We start from the raw sequence: 22,155 nt of genomic DNA on the forward strand, positions 1-22,155 counted from the left end.
TTATTCAGCTAGGACACATTAAATTGATTAAAGATGTTAAGATGTTACACAAGATTTTCACAAAAATAGTAGGTAGTAAAACTGTTTCCAACATTTATAATAATAAGAAATGTATATATGTATATATATGTGTGTGTGTGTGTGTGTGTGTGTGTGTGTGTGTGTGTGAGAGAGAGAGAGAGAGAGAGAGAGAGAGAGAGAGAGAGAGAGAGAGACTATGGGGGATGGACCTCAGTCCCTCTATAGAGGACTTTAGCTCCACCGTAAGAAAATATTCTACATTTTAAAGTTAAATGCGTCAATCTGGTGCACTTTGAGAGTTCAAAGTTGATTCACAACGTTTTTGTTGTTATATGGCATCTACATTATATTCACACTGGTGTTTTAGGAAGGCAATCAATAGTAATAATATAAATACCAATAATAATAATAATAATAATAATTTTATATTATTAGTATTATCCCTATGACAAATGCACTGTAAATAAATGAAAATAAATTTTTCATAAGCATATTACTTTACTTAACACTACAGTAGAAACATTACAATACATTTGTCCTAATTTCTTAGTTTGTCAGAAGATAAACCCTTGAGCTTTTATTTTAGCAGAAAACTGCAGTTGAGCATTTATTTACAAACTCGTCTCATTACAAATCCTTGTAATCATCTGCCCACAAAAATGTTGGAAATATTGTGAATGTGAAAATAATGCGTAACTCACAGAAATGGAGAAATGGAGTTCAGTGCATTCAGTTCAGCAGAACTGAAGAGTCAGATTTTGTGCTCCAGTTCACCTGTGTGCAGTGTGTGTAGTGTTTTGTGTTTGACAGTGAGCAGGCAGTGCACAGGCACTTTAACTTGACAGCCTGTACTCACACTCTTATCAAGTGGGGATTTGAGCCGCGAGACAGGCCTGTGGTTCTCTGTTTTTCGGTAATGTGATGTGAGAGTCCCGGACAAATGCAGTAATCTCTATCAGAAGTGTCTACGTAAGGCCTTCAGTGATGAACTCTCGCGCGGCAGCCCCGAGTTGACATGCACAGCCTGCAACATGAGATTATGTCTGGCCTTTTGCAAACATCAGTAATGCAGCTCCAGCACAAAGTGCCTGTATCTCTAGTATTAAGGAGGCTTTTGGAATCATAAACCCAGATGCAAAGTGTCTGTAAGATTTGATCTGAGGCTTTGGCTGTTCAGCCTGGTTTGTTTTTGAATGATTTTCTATTTATTTTTCTGATGCAGTCCAATTTCTTTAATGCCGTCCTGAAATTCCAAAAGTTTTTGGCTGTAAACCATCTGATCAAAGCAAATCATTTGAAGCTGTCTTTAAGAAATGGGGTCAGATTCGGATTTGATCTAATGCAATCCACTGCGGCACAGAGCATCGTTATTTTCTCTCCTTGTTTCTTGATTTATCTGAATGCCTCCGATGATTCCTTCCTGTCAAATGTTCCATTCCTCTATTGAATTACACTGTGGCATAGGCTAGATCCTGCTTAACCGATTTAACTGGCTTATTGAGGAAGCATAGCTAATGTATCTCATTCCTTTGCAAAAGAATATATAATGTATACGCTCATGAAACATGCGGTTATGTGAAGTAAAGCTAATTCATAGTGAATCTGTGGTCAGGTAGTGTGGGCGGTATGAGCAAAATCTTATTTCATGCTATGAGTATTTTATATTATGGCAAATATATATATAAGATTGCTGGAAATTCTTGTATTTTTTCTGTTAATTCAACTCAGTAGGTTTCATATTTAAAGGGTTAGTTCATCCAAAAATGAAATTTCTGTCATTAAGTACTCACCCTCTTGTTGTTCCACACCTGTAAGACCTCCGTTCATCTTCAGAACACAAATTAAGATATTTTTGATGAAATCCGAGGGTATCCGATCCACACATAGGCAGCAACGTCATTGCACCTTTTGATGTCCAGAAAGGTAGTTGAAAACATGGTTAAAATAGTCAGTGTGACTACAGTGGTTCAACCTTAATGTTATGAAGTGACGAGAATACTTTTTGTGCGCAAAAACCAAACAAAAATAATGACTTTATTCAACAATTTGAACCGTTGTCATACGTAGTAAACTCAGTGCAGGCTTCCTTGTTTACGTCCGAATGCCGGCTCATTATTGGCCGGATCCTGTGTCAGCATCACATGCATGTGTCGTGCTGCTCACATGTTCAGCTTCGGCCAATACTGAGTTGGCGTTCGGACGTAAACAAGGAAGCCTGCACTGAGTTTACTACTTATGACAACGGTTCAAATTAAAATAATAACAATAATAATACTTTTTGTCAACAATGATGCATTAAATTGATCAAAAATAACAGTAAAAACATTAATGTTAAATAATATAATTAATATTATTTATTAATAATAAATAATATTAAATAGCACAACTGTTTTCAACATTGATAATAATAAATGTTTTCCTAAGCACCAAGCCAGCACTGATTTCAAATTCAAGACACTTTTTTTTCAAAAACATTTATTTTAGGGTCTTTTAGTTGCTTATTAGCATGCATATTACTAGAATATTGGCTGTTTATTAGTAATTATTAAGCACATATTAATGCCTTATTCTGCATGACCTTATACATTCTTAATCCTACCCAATACCTAAACTTAACAACTACCTTACTAACTATTAATAAGCATAAATTAGGAGTTTATTGAGGGAAAAGTCGTAGTTAATAGTGAATATGTGTTCCCTATACTAAAGTGTTACCAAAAAATAACTTGATGATACAGTAAATCTGGATCAGTGCAAACAAAGCACTTCAAAACACGAGTCAAAATGGAAAACTTAGTCAACACATTGAATCTAATTAGTAAATTCCAATTAGATAAGCTTTTGAAGTCCTTGTAAGTAGCTGAAATAAGCTCACCTGTGACCACACATCAGTTAAATTCTATATTAATGCAGAAAGATGATTTTTATACAAGATGGACAGGGGAAATCTGAAAAGCTATCCAGCCAGACACTAGACATTTTAAACATTTAAAGCTATTTCAACATTAAATGAGATTCTTTGCACAGCTGTCTGAATTTGGCCATGCTCTTTTCTTGATAACATCTCTGAGACTTTGTGTAATTGATTTGGCTCACAAATTTTTTACAGACATCCAATACAGCATGAAATATGCATTAGATTTTCCTTTTCTTTAACAGTGCTAATTCAGCATTTATATAAGTTTGTTAAAAGTGTTTTTTTTTAAGAATTAAAGAATTAGAATCCATCACTTTATTGTTTCTCTGCTGTAATTACACAAAAAGCAAACAAAGCAAAGGGATCATTTAGCTGTGATGATGAGCCAAGGGCAATAATGAGTTTTTGAACATAAACATTTGTAATATCAATAGCTTAGCAAGTTGCGACAACAGCTCCATACATTTATCTCTCATATAACAATGTGAATAGATTCTAATGTGCATGTGTGTGGGTGTAGGTGATGAAGCTGAGGAAGTTGGCTCAGCAGATTGCGAACTGCAGACAGTGTCTGGAGCGCTCGAGTGCCCTCATCACACAGGCTGAGCACAGCCTGAAGGAGAACGACCACGCCCGCTTCCTCCAGACGGCCAGGAATGTGGCTGAGAGGTGAGACCGCAAACGTAACACTGTCACTGTCTCTGCCAGCACTTCTTACCTCTGCCAGCGTGAAGGCAACTTTCAGCTACTCTGCACATTTCCTAGTGCCGCCCCCTCCTTTCCGTTCTGTTGCTTGTGGCTTATATTCAAAATAATTCAAAATATGCCTTCAGGACTCAATATTTAACAAAATTTGTGCAGCTTCAGGTGTGGAGAAAGACTTTGTGATGTCATGCGTTTGACAAAACAGGGTCTGTGTGCGCCGACGGCACTATTGGTGACGCATGATGACCAAGCTGTGATTTCTCTGGTGCTGTCTGAATGCCATTTATCAAACCTTTGCTATTATAAGCCTGATCATCACCTCTCCAAATGGATTTGACAAAGAAGAAAAAATAACTATTTACTGCTCTTACAGTTTTTGTTGTTGTTCTGTATCTTAATGAAATAATAATTGAATAAACATATTATATATAACATTATATGTATAAATATTTTATATATTTTTATAAGTATAATATTGAATAATATGTCAATATTTAATGGCTACATGCCATTATTTTAAAATATTATTGAATATAATATTTTATTATATACAGTACCGCTCAAAAGTTTGGAAACATTGCTATTTTTAATGTTTTTATGTTCTGCTCATCAAGCCTGCATTAATGTGCTCAAAAATACAGAAAAAAACAGTAATATTGTGAAATATTATTACAATTTAAAATAATGGTTTTCTATTTTAATGTACTTTAAAATATAATTTATTTCTGAGATGCAAAGCTGAATTGTCAGCATCATTACTCCAGTCTTCAGTGTCACATGATCCTTCAGAAATCATTCTAATATGCTGATTTATTATCAATGTTGTTGTTTTGCTGCTTAATTTTTTTTTTATAACCAATGATACTTTTTTCAGGATTCTTTGATGAATAAAAAGTTAAAAAGAAAAGCATTTATTTAAAATAAAAATCTTTTATAACAATATACCCTACCGTTCAAAAGTTTGGGGTCAGTAATTTGTTTTAATTTTTTTGAGCAAGGATGTGTTGAATTGATAAAAAGTGATAGTAAATATTTATATTGTTAGAAAAGATTTCTATTTTGAATAAATGCTCATCAAATAAATTCATCAATGAATCCTGAAAAAGTATCACAGATTATAAAAAATTATTAAACAGCACAACTGTTTCCAACATTGATAAATCTTCATATTAGAATGATTTCTGAAGGGTCATGTGACACTGAAGACTGGAGTAATGATGCTGACAATTCAGCTTTGCATCACAGAAATAAATTATATTTTAAAGTATATTAAAATAGAAAACCATTATTTTAAATGGTAATAATATTTCACAATATTACTGTTTTTATGTATTTTTGAGCAAATAAACACAGGCTTGATGAGTAGAAGAGACTTCTGAAATTCTGGTACAATGGCCTCCCTACTGACTGCACTGTCTTCTGTATTATTTGAATTTGTCACACACATTTCTCTGCTTTTGAGTGCTGCCAGATGCTGTTTATAATTTCTGTCACATCCAGCCTTATAGCCTGTAAATAGACTGTTGTACATAGAAACATTTATAAATTAATTGCCAGTTCCTCTCTTTCCACGCAGAGTTGCCATGGCCACCGCCTCCTCCCAGGTCCTCATCCCAGACGTCAATCTGAACGAGGCCTTTGACAATTTTGCCCTTGATTTCTCCAGAGAAAAGAAAATCCTGGAAGGACTGGATTACTTGACAGGTAAAATCAGTGAGAAATCTGAAACCACCTTCCACAAGTGTTTTCTGTGTATGTAATGCAAAGTTAATGAATACATGGTGTATCTAGGATATGTCCAGAATTACATCAGCCATCCTTTTTGCAGAACCAAATCAATACACCCTGTCTTGACGATTGCCTTCTTTTCCAGCACCCAACCCTCCCTCTATACGTGAAGAGCTCTGCACGGCCTCTCATGACACCATTACAGTGCACTGGACTTCTGAAGATGAATTCAGCGTCACCTCCTATGAGCTTCAGTACACCATCTACACTGGCCAGACCAACTTCATCAGTGAGTCTAAATACATGCCTTACACAGCACAGTATCTCACTGTTCTATCATGAATCTCTCATTTAACTGGTTTTGCTTCTGTACACAACATTTACATTAAAGCATCTAGTGACATCAAAGTTACTTTACATAGGCTGAATAGGAACATTTTATAACTTTTATTATAAATCTCCAGATATATCCCTTTTAAGTAAAAGTACTAAGTCTTGCTTTTACGTATCTGTGGAGTAAAAGAGTTGCTTAATTGCTTGAGCTTGGACAGTGAAGAGACAGCATTTTCCTCTCTCACTCGCCAACCTGCTCCTCAGTTTCCATTCAGCCCGCTTCGGTAACAAACACAGTATATTCATTTCAACCGCTGATAGTTTAGAAGCCCAGGAACATCCACTGAGTTACCGCAGGCTCCTTAGAGGATACAAACAAACAGACACAGAAATTGAGAGGAATGCTTTCTTCCCAGACCTTTTTACAGCATTGCATCTTTGAATGCGGATGCTTAAATGCTGCAATTCTTAGATGCGTACGCTTCATTCCCATGAGAAGAAATGTGAGCCTTTGCTGATGCATTTTCTCAGCTGTTGGCCAAGTCAAGGAAAGTGGCTTCAAAACATACTCCGGCCCCCAGAGAAGATCTATCAGCTGTAGATGGATTTCCTTCTGTGAGGAGGTTCAATCACATGTAGTTTCAAGCCATTTTTAATGGAATAATGTTTGTATTGTTTATTATTATTATTATTATTATTGTTTATCATATTTGAAGGCCAGTAAAATTGATGGCTTGTTTTATGTTCCCTTTAGCAAAAGTGTATTACATTTTGCAATCCATCAGTAAAAGCATAATATTCAAGGGCTCAGGCTGGATAACATGCAGGGTCTTTTTCATAACAATCATTTATTGTGATCCCGCAGTATGTATGCCAGTAGCGTTCCTTTGACATACAAAATAATAGTCATGTGCTATGTAAAAATCTATACATTTCCCCTGCAGTGCACTCAAGTCCAATATGTGTAATTGCACAGCTGCCATGACTGGAAAGCCAACCTTTCGTGATCAATTAAACATGGCCAGAATTCATGTGAATCAGGCAAAACTCAAGCTAATAGAATAGATTAGCTGTAAAATAGACTTAAAGGGATAGTTCACCTTACTTAACATTATTTACTCACCCTCAAGTGGTTCCAAATCTGTATGAGTTTCTTTCTTCTGTTGAACACAAAAGAAGATATTTTAAAGAATGAAGGTAACCAAACAGTTGATGGCACCCATTGACTTCCATAGTAGGAAAAAAAATACATCAAATCAACATATTAGAATGATTTCTGAAGGATCATGTGACACTGAAGACTGGAGTAATGATGCTGAAAATTCAGCTTTACCATCACAGGAACAAAATTATCGGGGTTCAAGCGCTTTAAGCCCTATAAGCACATGGTTAAAAATTATATTATTTTTTAATTAGCAAGCCTGTAACCATCTCGATCATAGATGGAAAACATAATTTACAGCAAAGACAGGCAATGTACCATAGGAATTATATAGTTTTCAAAGCTTTTTAACAGTTATAGAGGTTGAATAAGGAGGTCTACCACATGATACGAATGTTGTGGACGTGTGCAAAAAATTGCTCGATGCACAATCCTTTACGCACGTTAAAAACGCAAAGGCGCCCCCCGGTGGCCGATTTATTTCGAATTTCTTACAGGCATCTAGGGCTGTGAGTCAATCAGGCCCAGCGAGTTTCATTCCAATCTTCCTCCTTTAACTTTGTCTGATAGCTGCTCAAAATTCATTGGCCGATGGCTGAGATGTTTTTTAAGATACGTCAATGTGCTTAGAGACAATCATGGCACCTCGGACAAAGACACTGCATGCCAATTTTAAAGTCAATCGGACTAACAGTGAAGTAGTTATAGCCATTTTCATGTTTTTTTCCTGTTATAGCACCACCAAGTGGCCAGTCGCCGCGTCCTTTTTCACGCGACCACAGAATGAGGTCTTACATAGGTGTGCCAAGATTTGTGAAAATATGTCATTCCGTTCACGGGTTATAGCCATTTTAGTAAATGTGACTCCACCCACTCCGAACGTTTTGGCGGCCCTTAGGGTCCGTGAATCGAAATTTCAAATTTTTTTATAATTATTGACAATCAGACTGCGGAGAATCTCGTTGCACTGGTTTGGTTCCAATCGGGCCAAAAACCTAAGACTAGTTGGCAAAGTAGGTTTTTCAAAAAAATCCAAAATACCTTAAAAAAAATTCGAATTGCGAATTTTTTCCATCTTGAGTCAAGGATTTCAACGATACAAGACACTTGAGCCTACGCCTACTGGTTCAGGAGTTATGAGCGAATTTTGTACTTCTCACCACTGTAGCCATCAGGCCAATTGGGGTTAGTCTTGCTGACGTTGTAGACGGTGTAATACTACCGGCCCTCAAAGTTTCAAGTCTCTACGACTTACGGTTTGGTCTGCCCGATCACTTTTAGGGGAGAATGCTGATCCTTGGAAATTTTAACAATTACAATAGGGTTTGAACCCCTAATTACATTTTAAAATATATGCAAAAAGGGGGAAAAAATGAAATGGTATCATTTATTGTATTTTTGATCAATGGATGATTGAATAATTGACTGCATTGAACACAGATTTGGAACCACTTGAGGGTGAATAAGTAATGACAAAATTTTAATTTTTGGGTGAACTATTCCTTTATAAGCAGGAAAGCTCCTTTGCTTTGTCATTTGGGAAGAGAGTCATTTGAGGTACTGTTGAAAAGTAGCTCAGGTTTGTCTGCGGACTTTATCGTCAGCCCTGTGAAAGTGAGGGCACTGGCCTGGCATCAGCCCTGATTAGATCTGACACGAGCTAATGCTCTTTGCTCCGCTCTCATTGTGACATTGATTGATAGTGATACAAGCCGCTGGACTGGCATGCTAACCTGCAGCAAACAGTATGCAAATGCCGCTGTCCTTGCAGAGGAAATGGGCCACATCACCTAATCTGACGTGCGCACCTCTAGCTCAGGGATGTGTGCCGTGACTCATGGGTAGTTTATAGAAAACAGGAGAGACGTGGATGTTACTAGGGCCAGCAAACATGTGGTCGAACAACTGTAAAGCTGACAGTTGTTGCAAACAGCAATGAGGTCAAACCAGTGTAACAAATGAACAAATATTATGGTCATCTGATTCTGTTTGTCTGTTTTAAAAGTCTAGTTTGTTTGATTATGCATGTCCTCACAAAACACTAGCTCAATGTGCTGTGCGACCTTGAAAAACCCAACAAATCTTGTATATACAGTAGACAAACCCACGCAGAGAGCAGTGAGAGTGTGTTGACAGGAAGAGAGCTTGTACTAGTAGTCAGCTACTACACTGAAAAAAAACAATGGATAGGATTTACTTTGAAACAATTTTCACTCATAAATTGCAAGTAAATTTCACAAAAGAAACCGCAATTACAAACAGCAAGTAATTACAAAGAAACAGCAAGTAACATTGTAAATAAACATGACATAGTATTCTATTTTTTACAGTGTGTATGTAATATCAGCAAGTCAGAAATTACAAGGATACATACTTCTGTGCAACACAAAATAATTTATTTTGATATATATATATAGCGAATGGGTTGTTTTAACCCAGCGGTTGGGTTAAATGTTTGCCCAACATGCTGGGCAGTTTTATTTAACCCAACTATTGTTTAAAAATTGCTATACAGCTGGCTTAAAATTAACCAAAAATTGGTTAAAAATCAGACACATAATTACTAGAGGCAACAATAATAATCAAATATGAACATTTATTAATAAGCAATTTAATAGATGTTTATTGCTTAATTTTTATTAATTAAACTAATGTTTCATGTGTTCATTTATTAAACATATAAATAAATGTTAATTTCCAACATACTTTGGGTTCATTTTACGCAAGCAATACAGTAATTTAATTGAGTTAAATAAAACTACACAACTGCTGGGTTAAAACAACCCAATCGCCTTTTTCAACCCAACTTGGGTTGAAAAGAGAGTATATACCTGTAAATTGTCTATACAGTGGATGTCAATGATCACCAAAACGGCTTCGTTCAGTCCTGATCTTTTACCTACATTTTAACTTTTACATTTTAAAATTTTAACTCTGTTTATCTATATCTTCTAGATTGCACATATTTCATATTTGATTATATTGTATTCTGGTCTGGTTATGTGTTTAGTGCCTCAGCAAAGAGCTGGTGACCTTTAGCTGTCAGATATGTTTATTCATTCTCACAGGTAAGTATTGTTGATTGTGGAGCTCATATGAATTGGTTTTGATGAAGAAACTGCAATCAGCTCTGACATGTAAGAAAAAGACCTATAAAAATCTATTCTAAGGACAAATATTAATAAGAAACATTTTGTTTGCTTATTTGAGGTCAAACTAATGTGTTTAGAAGGTCCACATGAGTATAGAAGGTAGGCAGAATCAATTTATTATCAATGTATCAATTAATTTAGCTTCCTTACAATTTGTTGGTCCAGTACTGCAGCTTTAGGAGAATTTAGACCATTTGTGCAATGGTTTTATACATCACTGAATCTTCCCTGTCAGATTTTGGAATGTCATTCAGCTGTTTTCACAATGTTTATGATCTAGAAAGGTTGTAAATCTACTCTTGAAGATATATCTTAAATAACATGTTCAAAGTTGAACGCAGCTTTCTGGTTGATGCACACTTCTGCATCATTCTCACAATATTCCTGCCCTGCTTCTATGATTTATCCTCAGCCTTGGTGGTGGATATTTCTCATCCTATAACTGAAGTGAATTTCAAAGCACAGATAATCACAGGACTGGTCAGCCAGGCATTGATTAAGTGTCATATTATGTTTGCATGATGTTGTTTGCCATGGTAAGATGGTGGATTGTGCTGCAGGGTTTCTGTTGCTTTTTAGGGCGTTTATTATTTGTCAGCGGTTACTGCCAAAGCCTTGGTCTTTGTACCTTAAGATATTCATAAGCTGGGCTTTGGAGAGCTGCCCAAGAATGTGAATGTGAAATGAAGACACAGTCCACAGTGGCCACCAATAAGAAGTGGGACATTATTGCAATGAATGTGACTGTATGTTTTTTACAGCTGTAGGAAAATGCGTTCATGTCATGGAATCATATCACATGCACATACGTACCAGGATTAATTCTTCTTATAATGTGTCCTATTGGCATAGATGACATCTTGGACAGTCATGGAAACACACACACACACACACACACACACACACACACACACACACAATAGAAGCATCAAAGGCTAGTTTAGATTTGCGGACAGTATTGGGAGCAGCCCTGTTCCAGTCTTGTGTTTTGGCTCTCTTTCATCTGCCAACACACACACACACTCACTTATACACAGTCTAGGATCCCTATTCACACTGCCAGTGACACATACCTTCATCTGCCCCTCTTTGAAGTCTCTCTCCCTCTGAATGTCAAGCAACAGCAGAGAATTTACAATGTAAGCAGCATATTGTAGTTTGCTATTCTAATTCAATTCATCAAACAACAACATCAAACGCCTTTTTTGTTATGGACATGGATCAAATGACTTTTTTTGCTCATGAAAAAAATATTAGACACATGCAGATGGTGGAAGCAAATAGTTAATACTTTACATGTGTCGCTTTCTTTTTTGTCCAGTGATCATTTACTTACAGATACTTACAGATATAATGTGCAGTTACATTTATAAGCAGGCAACAATTCTTTAGACATGTGGTTTCCATTCGGCTGAATGATGCAGTAAATATCTTTGCGAAAGGGACATTTTGTGCCGGCTGAAAGATGTTCAATATGGATTTTTATTAGATTTATTTTTATATATATTATTGACAGATTAAAAAAAAAATAATAATAAAATATCTGTGTGTGGGATCGCGCGCTGTCTGTGGCGTCTTTGTGCTGGCGCTTCGGATCTGTCAGTCAGCGCGAGTAAGATCGTTTTGTTTACATCAGCATGAGTTTGAAAATCACATTTCGTTGTTTCAGACTCATACCATCGAGAATTCGCTATGAATATTCACAAAGTTGGAATGCTGCGCTTTAAAACGTACCAAACTTGGTGCTGAGGGGAAGCTCCAGTCATCCAGAAGCGAGCAGAGAAAAACTGCATTTTTCATGGTCGAAGGAAAGGTACTCCTCTCAGAAAACATACAAATAAAAATACTTTTAGATGTTTAATTGATTTTTGGAGCATTGGGATCGCTAGACGAGGGCTTAATGAACTCATTTTTTTTGAAAACCTCAATTTCGATCAAGATTGACATTTTCTTGTTTTGCCTGTAGCTCGTGCGCATTCTGACTCATTTTGCCAGCACGGGACACACACACACACATATATGGGTCATTGACGAATAAGGTTTTTAAAAGTATTAAAAAACATAATGGAGATATAATTAATTTTGAAGTTTTATTAAGTGTTGACAATGAGGTCATGTGGTTTTTATAATCAATTAACACTTCTTTTGTCATTTTTTACAATATGGACAAAATTTGTCACCAAAAAAGTCATTTGTTTTAACCAAAATTTCAGTTTTACTGACACTTTTGGTTATACCGAATGACGATATTTTCAAACAATGCTAACAGGCTGGTATCTAGCTAGCTAGCTAGCAAAAGGACAGTCAAACATTTTATATTTAGGACAAGTTTTTAAAATATTACAACATTTTCCATGTTTTATAGCGGTCGCACCGAATGACCTGATGTTTCGGGACATGAGTATGAAAACATGAATTTTTCAAACAGTTAAAAAAGAGATAGTTACTTTGCTTCACGATCATGTGGTCCTTTGCAGGTGTCTGAATGATGTCACATCCTGTCACATGATATTGACCACATGACTTGGTCTCTTTATATTGAGTACCTCAGAGATGACGTGTTTTTGTAGGCAAAACCCAGAAGCGAGTTAGCATTTTAGGACTTCCGGTTCCATCGCCCTAAAGTCAATGGGTTTTTTGAATGGGTTTTTGCTAAATCGCCTGAAATAAGGTCTGTAGTTAACAAAGCCTCTAAATATTTTCACGTTTTGATCTATGACCAGTTATAACCCGCTTATTGGTTTTTTAAAACCTTTATTGTGTCTTAAAAATGGCTGTTGCTAAAAGGGACTACTTCCTTTGGCGGGGTCTTTAGACGTCATCATGACAAACAGGAAATTTGGACAGAATTTCTCATGAAAAAGTGGATAAGTATTCATACACAGCGCAGATCATAATCAGCGAGCATGTTTTTAAATAAAGTTGTTTTCTAAATAAAGTTTGAGGAAGCTTGGAGGTGGTGACATTGATCCACGACCATGGTGTGCTGTAGTCCGTTTATAGCCTACTGTTAGCTTTTTATATCTGACGACTTTATTTAGGCTTCAAAATGTATAAATGTTGTGTTAACTTGTAAAGATTATCTTGATAGACAAAACGTGCAAGTGACATAACCCTTTGTTAAACACAGAGCTTATTTTTTGCGATTTTCCAAAAGTCTATGGGAAAAATGCATAGGCTTTCGATCAAGGGAACCCGTGCGCCGGGGTTGGCCTACAAAAACACGTCATCTCTGATGTACTCTATTGGTTACTCCGAATGACATCAATGAAATTACTTTTTCTGGACATTCTTTCTAATAACAAAACAACAACTTCTACACATAATTTTAATACCATTTTGCACTATGTTAATACATGATGTTATAAAATCATGCCAGAATAAAAAATATATACATTTATTACATTTTTAGATATTTTAATACCTTGAGTGGCAATGCCAGTCTTGATGTTTCCTAAGGGCATTCTGGGCAAATGGTTCACCATGAGAAACTAGCTTAGGGGGCATCTCTGTTTGCCTGAGGCAAACATCCCGAGTATCTCTCCGAATGTGTGCTATATGTGTTTTCACATCAAACAGTAATAGACATGCCTTGAATAATGAACTTCATATGTACCGTTCCCTCAATATGTTCAAACATTTATTTGCAAGTGGTAATTATTGCACTGCTCTTTTATGTTGCCACAGTCCTGACTAAGAGCAATTGAAAAAGTACCTGACATCTGTCCTTAATGTTGTGCTCTTTCTTTTGTCTTGCAGGTCTGTATAACTCTGTAGATAGCTGGATGATTGTGCCCAATATCAAGCAGAATCACTACACAGTCCACGGCCTACAGAGCGGCACCCGTTACATCTTTTTCGTCAAGGCTATCAACCAGGCAGGCAGCAGAAACAGTGAACCTGCTCGCCTCAAAACCAACAGTAAGTCCAGTCCTCATGAGCTGTGCAAAGCAAGGATCAATAAAATTCATGCATTTCAATAGCTGATGCCAATATCTAGAAATTATGAATTTTATATATTCCCAAAATGAACATTTATTTTATGCAATATTTATTCAACATTTAATCAGAAATATATAGCGCTGCAGGGATGACGTATTTTTGTAGGTCACACAGAAGTTATCATCACCTTGATTCCCTTGGCAAAAAGCCATTTTCCATTGGCTTTTGGATTATTATAGAAAATTAGCTCTGTGACTAACAGAAGTTTATGATTCTTACATGTTTTGTTTATCATGATAATCTGCAGAAATGAACATAACACAATTTTGAAGCCTAAATACAGTCAGCAGAAATAAACAGATTACACAATCATATGACTTCAGCATCACCACCATCAAGCTTCTGATAACTCTTTCAGTCTTAAGTGGAAAAGTTTGGGTTAGAATAGTTTGCAAGAGCGAAAATTGTAAATATCTTCATCATATAAAGCCATCGTGTCTCTTCAGAAGACTTGGATTTGGATTAGACCACTTGACTGATTATTTTTACGATGACTTTATGACATTTTTTGGAAGTTTTAAAGGAATGGAATTTAAATGGAGGGACAGAAATCTTTTAGATTTCATAAAAATATCTTCATTTGTGTTTGGAAGTTGAACGAAAATCATATAGGTTTGAAACAACATGAGGGTGAGTACGTGATGACAGAATTTAAATTTTTGGGAGAATTATACCTTATAAATACAGTAAACTGAGCCTTGGATAAAACTAACTCTATATCGCAAATCACATCATTTACATCACTGTACATATCACCACATTTTTATATCGTGATATCTCGATATAACGATGTATCGTTACACCCCTACTCTATATGTTCCTAAAATGAGCATTTATTGTACACAATATGTACTCAAGATTAGCCAAATATTTGTAAATGGAAAATATGCCCTCATAACCTTCCACTAACAGGATATTTGTGGGCAGATTTATGGACTGACACAAATAATATCAAATTATCTGCAGATTATTTGAGTGATAAATCAGGCCAAACACACCAGTCAGCTCCTCTTAGGTCTTCTATCCAGAATCCTAGTAGATATGGTGGTCGTACATCAGTGTAAATGCAGCAGATCTGTCATACTCAACCGCTCAATACCTTAATCGGTGTTCCATCTGTGACAGGCACCCGAGCATGCAAATAATGGAAACCATCAGTTGGTTTGGTGTCAAACCCTGTGTGTGTGTGAGAGAGAGAGAGATCTGGGAAAGCCCAGGTCCCTCACATAAACTGTCAGACGTCTCCCAGCCTTCTCACGGCAAAGAACTCAATCAAGATACAGGGCACCAGGTGACAGCATTCAAATGGGTTATTGCATCAGAGTCTCCCAGCGGCCTTGTGGAGGAGTTGGAGAGAGAAATACAGGAATCTGTGGAGGAAACGGCAAACATTCCTCTCTCGCTCATTTTCATTGTCTGTTTCTTCCTCTCGGCCCGCTCCTTTCTCATGGTTCCTCAAGCTTCTGTGAGAATACCGCAGCAGTATATCTCTCTCTCTGTTTTTTTTCCATCACTCACCACCCACAGGTCTTTTTTGTTACTGTAATAATGCTGTTTTTAGACAGTGGTGCCATTAAATGTCATTTTCCCCCAGACACACACAAAGCTTCAGTGTCTGTATTGTGCTGTGAAAGCCTGTCCTATGAAAATGTAGGAAAGCGTATATATGTTGCTCTACAGTTCACTGATATTTAGACTCAAAATCTGAGCCCTTTCAAATGTTTTTGTGTTGTTTTTGAGTCAGAAGTGGTGAAAATTTACATCTGATATGGGTTTCAAAATTAGGCGGGGCAAAATGGCTCAATAGCGCCACCTACAAAATTTCAATTAAGCACCATTTCGCGCTACGTTTCACGTACAGGTATGAAATTCGGTAGACACATGTAACAGCCCAATACCTACAAAAAAGTCCCTGGGTGCAAAATCTGAAAACCCAACAGGAAGTGAGATATTTTGAATTTTCTCTGCAAAATTTTTGCAGTTTTTGCCATTTCCAGACGTTGTACTTGTAACAATCTCCTCCTAGAGCTTTAATCAGATCAAGGTCATATTTGAACAACATTTCTTGTTATTATTAATGTTGAAAACATGCTTAATATTTTTGTGGAAACCGTAATACATTTAAAAGTAAAAGTTTAAAATAATGGCATTTATTTGAAATAGAAATCTTTTGTAACATTATAAATGTCTTTAATGTCACTTTTGATCAATTTTAATGCACCCTTACGGAATAAACGTATAAATTCCTTTTTAAAAAAGTTATTCTGGTCCCAAACTTTTGAACAGTATGTGCTACTTAGATAATGCTGCCATTGGGAAATGTGCCACAGAGATTAAGCACTATTTTTCTACTAAATGCTTTGGGAAACCTAGCCAAAGTATAACTTTCTTTCTTCGTACTATAGTAGCATTGAAATTCAAAGTAGGAAATCGAAGGCTTGCTGTTTATTGTATTCACCAGAGAAGACATTTTAACCCTTGCATCATCAAAGAAAGTCATTTGCTACAGCTGTGCCTTCTTCCCATCTGACAATATAAAAAAGGAAACTGACTTTGGGCCAATTCTGCGTTTCACATTTTCTCTGGCACATGCATACTTGCCATGCCTACTCGACCGTGAAAGTCCAGACACCTCCCCCCATCTCAAGAGAATTGCTATTTAAAGACATTTACATAATCACTTCCTGTTTGATTCAGGAATCCAGAGTGAGAGCGTGCTCAACCCCCAGTTGAATCCTAGAGCTCATGCTTTATCATCTACAATTAATTTCTCAGAAGCCTTTAAGTGGCGACTGTAATTTGCAAGGGCAGAGAAGATGTAGAAGTGATTGTATCACAGGGCCGCTCAATTTTGATGTATACAGGGGCCAAGAAGCAGGATCCCTTTAGCTTCAAATGCCCCATTCTTGACTTTTAATGTAATTATTTAATATTAATGAGGCAAGTGGACTGTTTTTATCTTTATATAAGTAATTTTATATCAATTTCAAGTCAAATTTATTTGTATAATGCTTTTCACAATACACATTGTTTCACAGCAGCTTTACAGAAAATCATAGATATAATATCTTAATATCTTCTTGCCTTATAGTCACAATTAGCAGATTAGAGCTGGGCGATAATATAGTTTTTGCACCGATACAAGCAATCAAGCAGTTGAGATGTATAATATATGTCACCCTACACAAGTATGTATGCTGATCAATTTGGACACATATATATATATATATATACACACACATCTGGAATCTGAGAATGCAAAAAAATCTAAATATTGAGAAAATCGCCTTTAAAGTTGTCCAAATGAAGTCCTTAGCAATGCGTATTACTTACAAAAATACATTTTTGATATATTTACAGTACGAAATTTACAAAATATCTTCATGGAACATGATCTTTACTTAATATCGATAATTTTGACCCATACAATGTAGTCTATCCATCCTGACTGATGACCACTAATGCTGACCAATGAGAGGAGAGTTTACTCACTCTTGACCCATTGTTTCAATTGATTATTTAGAATTTTTTGGACGTACACCAAAAGAAAACCTGAAAAATCCAGTGTAGTGAATAGAATAGATACGGTGGAAAACTGTGTCCATCCTTCCTCTTTATTTACCATCCCTGCTCCTGCTTCTCCATCCCCCGGTCCATCACCAGGGTCTACGTGACTGTTCCTGAAGCGCAGCCAGGCTTACAGAGCAAGAACTGGAAGACATCAAATGGCTCTTTGCAGGTTGTTTTGAAATCAAAGTTTGGTTTTTCCAGCTGAACTTTGGATGAGATAATATGTTCAAAAGGCATTGCTGAGATCTATAATACAGGCAGCAGCAGGGTTCTGCACACAAACTCAAGTCTGGACACTCTGTCTTACACTTTTTCATTCCCACTGATCTATTTTTTATTCCTCAAATGGACCCTCTTTCTTCTTGTGTTCTCTCTTCTGCTTTGGCTGTTAATGACAAGCATATCATTAATCCGGATTTATTGTTCTTTATTTGAACAAGTGTTTTCTTTGTGTCTCAAAGAATTTTGATGATTTTAATGATGTTTTTTGCACTGTTCCTCTTATGTTACCAGTGTTTTGTATGGTATCACCCAGCTATATCAGAATTTGTTTTTTTTATTATTATAAATTGCATCCAAAAGTATTTGGATACTAATTTTACCAATGTCATAAAATTAGAAAACAAAATATCTTTTTAAAGATAGATAGCAGAGCACATTTCTCAAGAAAAGCATTTGTATTTAGTTCTGCAACATAAACAGTATTTAAATTAAAGACTAAATGTACTGCAAAACTTTCTGGTTGTTAGACTTTAGTGCAACATGTTCATAGTAGCTGTAGTTGCTCTGATTGAAGACCTGTGTGAACTTGAGCAGAACTGATTCAGTGTAGGTCAAAATGTATGAATTCACTGCCATCCCTATATTTCTGTTGTTGAAAGTCCAAATACATTCCGGGCCCATTGTATTTAGCAACTCTACACTGACCGATAATGGTCCATTTCGATGGTCATTTCATGTAGTGTTCAAATGTGCTGTGACATCCTACCCATAAAAGACTGAGACTTAAGATGTGGCCACATTTACAGTTTTTTTGGGGTGAGTTTTCGTGGGAGAAATCAAGTCATTTCAATAGGGATCCATGTGATCAGGAATTTTGCGTGAGGGCAAATTTTTTCCCCACACAGATTTTGCAACTGGCTCAAACTGGAATGAATTTGCATACATCGCTATATTGACAATGGACTTTTTTTGCCCGTGACATTTTGCTAATATGATGGCACTTTTACATCTTTTGACTATCATTCTAGAGCTCTGATAGATCTTGTAAACTGAAAAGTGAAGTGGATGCTTAAGTTGTAGCTCACAAGTAAAATTTTCGTATGACCTTTGAGAAGCCCAGGATATTTTAAGCAAACTGTAACATTCTGGTAATTCCTCTTTTTTTACCTCATTATGCAAAATAACAAGTGACAGCTCAAGTTTTTTCTATTTTTCCGGGAGACTTTAATGTCATGTTTACTCCGCCCTGTGAAGGTAGAATTTTGAATGACAGAAACACTAAATAAGTGTGTGTGTGTGTGTGTTGAGTCACACTGTGTTCCTATAGGAGGCCTCTCCTGTTTAATCAGAGCTGCCACGGCTGGTGACCGTACATAAAGCCAATATGAGAAATATCACATGACAAGCAGCCCCAAGGGCAGCCATGTTTATTTGTTGTTAAAAGATCTCGGAAAAATATTTACTCATCCTGCACAGCATAGACATCACTCAAGCTGTCAGCAGTCGCCCCTCCTCTGCAGAAAGCACACCATAGCAGCCCAGCCCAAGAGCAGGAGCCCAGCCAACAGTGAGGTCACACTGTGAATAATGTGTATACACTACCGTTCAAAAGTTTGGGATCGGTAAGATTTTTAATGTTTTTAAAAGATGTTTCATCTGCTCACCAAGGCTGCATTTATTTAATTAAAAATACAGTAAAAAGAGTAATATTGTGAAATATTATTACAATTGAAATTAAGTATTTAAAATGTAATTTATTCCTGTGATGCAAAGCTGAATTTTCAGCATCATTACTCCAGTCTTCAGTGTCACATGATCCTTCAGAAATCATTCTAATATGCTAATTTGCTGCTCAATAAACATTTTTTGTGTATAATTGTACAAAATATTTGTGTACAATATTTATTTTTCAGGATTCTTTGATGAATAGAAAGTTCAAAAGAACAGCGTTTATTTGAAATATAATCTTTTGTAACATTATTAATGTCTTTACTGTCACTTTTGATCGATTTAATGCATCCTTGCTGAATAAAAGTATTTATTTCTTTAATTCCTTTTCAAAAAAAATAAAAATAAAAATTCTTACCAACCCCAAACTTTTGAACGGTAGTGTATAATGTTACAAAAGCTTTGTATTTCAGATAAATGCCGTTCTTTTGAACTTTCATCAAGTCATCAAGGAATCCTGAAAAAAAAAAAAAGTACACAACTGTTTTCAACATTTATAATAATCATAAATGTTTCTTGAGCAGCAAATCAGCATATAAGAATGATTTCTGAAGGATCATGTGACACTGAAGACTGGAGTAATGATGCTGAAAATTCAGCTTTGCATCACAGGAATAAATTACTTTGTAAAATAAATTCAAATAGAAAACAGTTATTTTAAATTGTAATAATATTTCACAATATTACTGTTTTTACTGTATTTTTAATTAAATAAATGCAGCCTTGGTGGGCAGACGAAACTTCTTTTAAAAACATTAAAAATCTTACCGATCCCAAACTTTTGAACGTAGTAGTAGTGTGTGTGTATATATATATATATATATATATATATATATATATATATATATATATATATATATATATATATATATATATATGTATGTATTACTGGTAATATAATAACTTTAATTTAAAAGATAACAAGTAAGTTAGGAAACACATTAGCAGATCAAAAGTAGACTGGATGTATTCTAAGCAAGTTGAAAGTTGTCCAATACTACAATTTGCCCTCTGAAGTGAAAATTCTTCTCTTCTCCTTTCTTTCTTATTTATGGTTCTGAAAAATGCTGCAGTACAGTCTTGTCATGGCCCCAGCTGACACTGCAAATTATGTTGTTGTCATTGTGAAATGCACATTTTAGTGCATTACAAATAAACCTTTGAATATATGTGACACAGGCGTCAGTCATAAATCTAGTTCGCAACTAGACTAGCTATATATATATATATATATATATATATATATATATATATATATATATATATATATAGTCTACTTTAATATTTCAACTGTTGTTTTAATATTTCTAACCAAGATTTGAAATACTACATGCTTTCAGTGTAATGTTCATGCACAGAAATAAATATTTTTAAAAAAACGTTCAGTATAATTTCCAGTAGTTCAAGTATATAAAAGTATGCTTTTTTTTAAGTACTCAGTACTCCTTTTTAAATAAACAAGACACAATAACGACCTTTTTTTCTGACACCTGCACTGCACAATTATGCCATTTTGCTCCTTTTTGTCTTAAAAGGTTCATCAGTTTTATATAGCAGGCAATAAGCATTTCATGGGATTCTCGCTTGTAGCCGTGTTTGTGTGTGTGTCTGTGTCTGTGTGTGTGTGTGTACATCTGCATCGCTTTTCTTAGTGCCCTCAAACACATGCTGTAAAATGGCATGACTGCACGAGTATTGAGAATGGCTGCGCTCACAGCGATAAGCAGTTCAAAGACAAGAGCGTGTTAATGTAATTGGCTTCCAGCAGCATGTTGCCAGAACCTTTCGTATCTGGGTGCAGTAAACCTCAGTCTGGGTTGAGATGATTGGTTTGTGGGCAAGGACGGAGCACAGCTGATTGTTTTCCTGCATTGTCAGTCATTACGCTGGGGATGGGAAGATTTAGACGTGCCAAAATTAAATGTCGGGTCTGCGGGGTCACCTCTGCTTTTCAAGAAATATAAAACTCAAATCATGTACTTAGCTGACTTCATTTAGCATTTGATTCTCTCTCTCTTTAACTCTCTCACACACTGTGCCTTTTATCACAACCGCTCATCTCTTACTGTAATTAACCAGAAGAGCTAGAACTGACATTTAACAAATTGCATGAATTGGGAAATTCCAACAGACCAGTGAGAGTTTCTCCTCAGGTCACTAAACTCATTCCACTGGCTCTTATTACTTGTTCCTGTTGTATCTCACCCATCTCCATCTTCTCTGCTCCTCAGGTCAGCCTTTCAAACTGGACCCCAAAACGGCCCATAAGAAGCTGCGCCTCTCCAATGACTGTCTGACCATGGAGAAGGATGAAAGCTCCCTAAAGAAGAGTCACACTCCAGAACGCTTCAGTGGAACAGGATCCTACGGTGCCGCTGGCAACGTCTTCATCGACAGTGGCTGCCATTACTGGGAGATTTTACTGGGAGCCTCCACATGGTTAGTGATTTCAGATTTTACAGGCTTGTAACACATGTAACTGTTATGTTAATAGGTGGTTTTGGTTGTGCTTGTACCCTGCTCCAGTCGAGTGACACTTTCCATAGATCATTTTTGCTATAAACAGAAAATTTTGCCATTACCTGCCAACCCTTGTATGGCTTGAATTTTATTCT

At 36.1% G+C, this 22,155-nt stretch overlaps 1 protein-coding gene across 9 annotated transcripts in view; it reads left to right on the forward strand.

Moving 5' to 3' along the window:
* Positions 1 to 22,155, forward strand: part of mid2 (midline 2) — a 148,262-nt gene that overhangs the window by 121,252 nt on the left and 4,855 nt on the right. For all 9 annotated transcript variants that reach the window (XM_051918462.1, XM_051918468.1, XM_051918466.1 and 6 more), the window contains 5 exons: positions 3,459 to 3,607; positions 5,220 to 5,347; positions 5,517 to 5,660; positions 13,778 to 13,939; positions 21,772 to 21,979. In XM_051918462.1, coding sequence (XP_051774422.1) covers positions 3,459 to 3,607; positions 5,220 to 5,347; positions 5,517 to 5,660; positions 13,778 to 13,939; positions 21,772 to 21,979 — 791 coding nt within the window. The remainder of the gene's footprint in view (positions 1 to 3,458; positions 3,608 to 5,219; positions 5,348 to 5,516; positions 5,661 to 13,777; positions 13,940 to 21,771; positions 21,980 to 22,155) is intronic.

This window comes from Ctenopharyngodon idella, chromosome 14 (assembly GCF_019924925.1).
Source record: "Ctenopharyngodon idella isolate HZGC_01 chromosome 14, HZGC01, whole genome shotgun sequence".
NCBI lineage: Eukaryota > Metazoa > Chordata > Actinopteri > Cypriniformes > Xenocyprididae > Ctenopharyngodon > Ctenopharyngodon idella.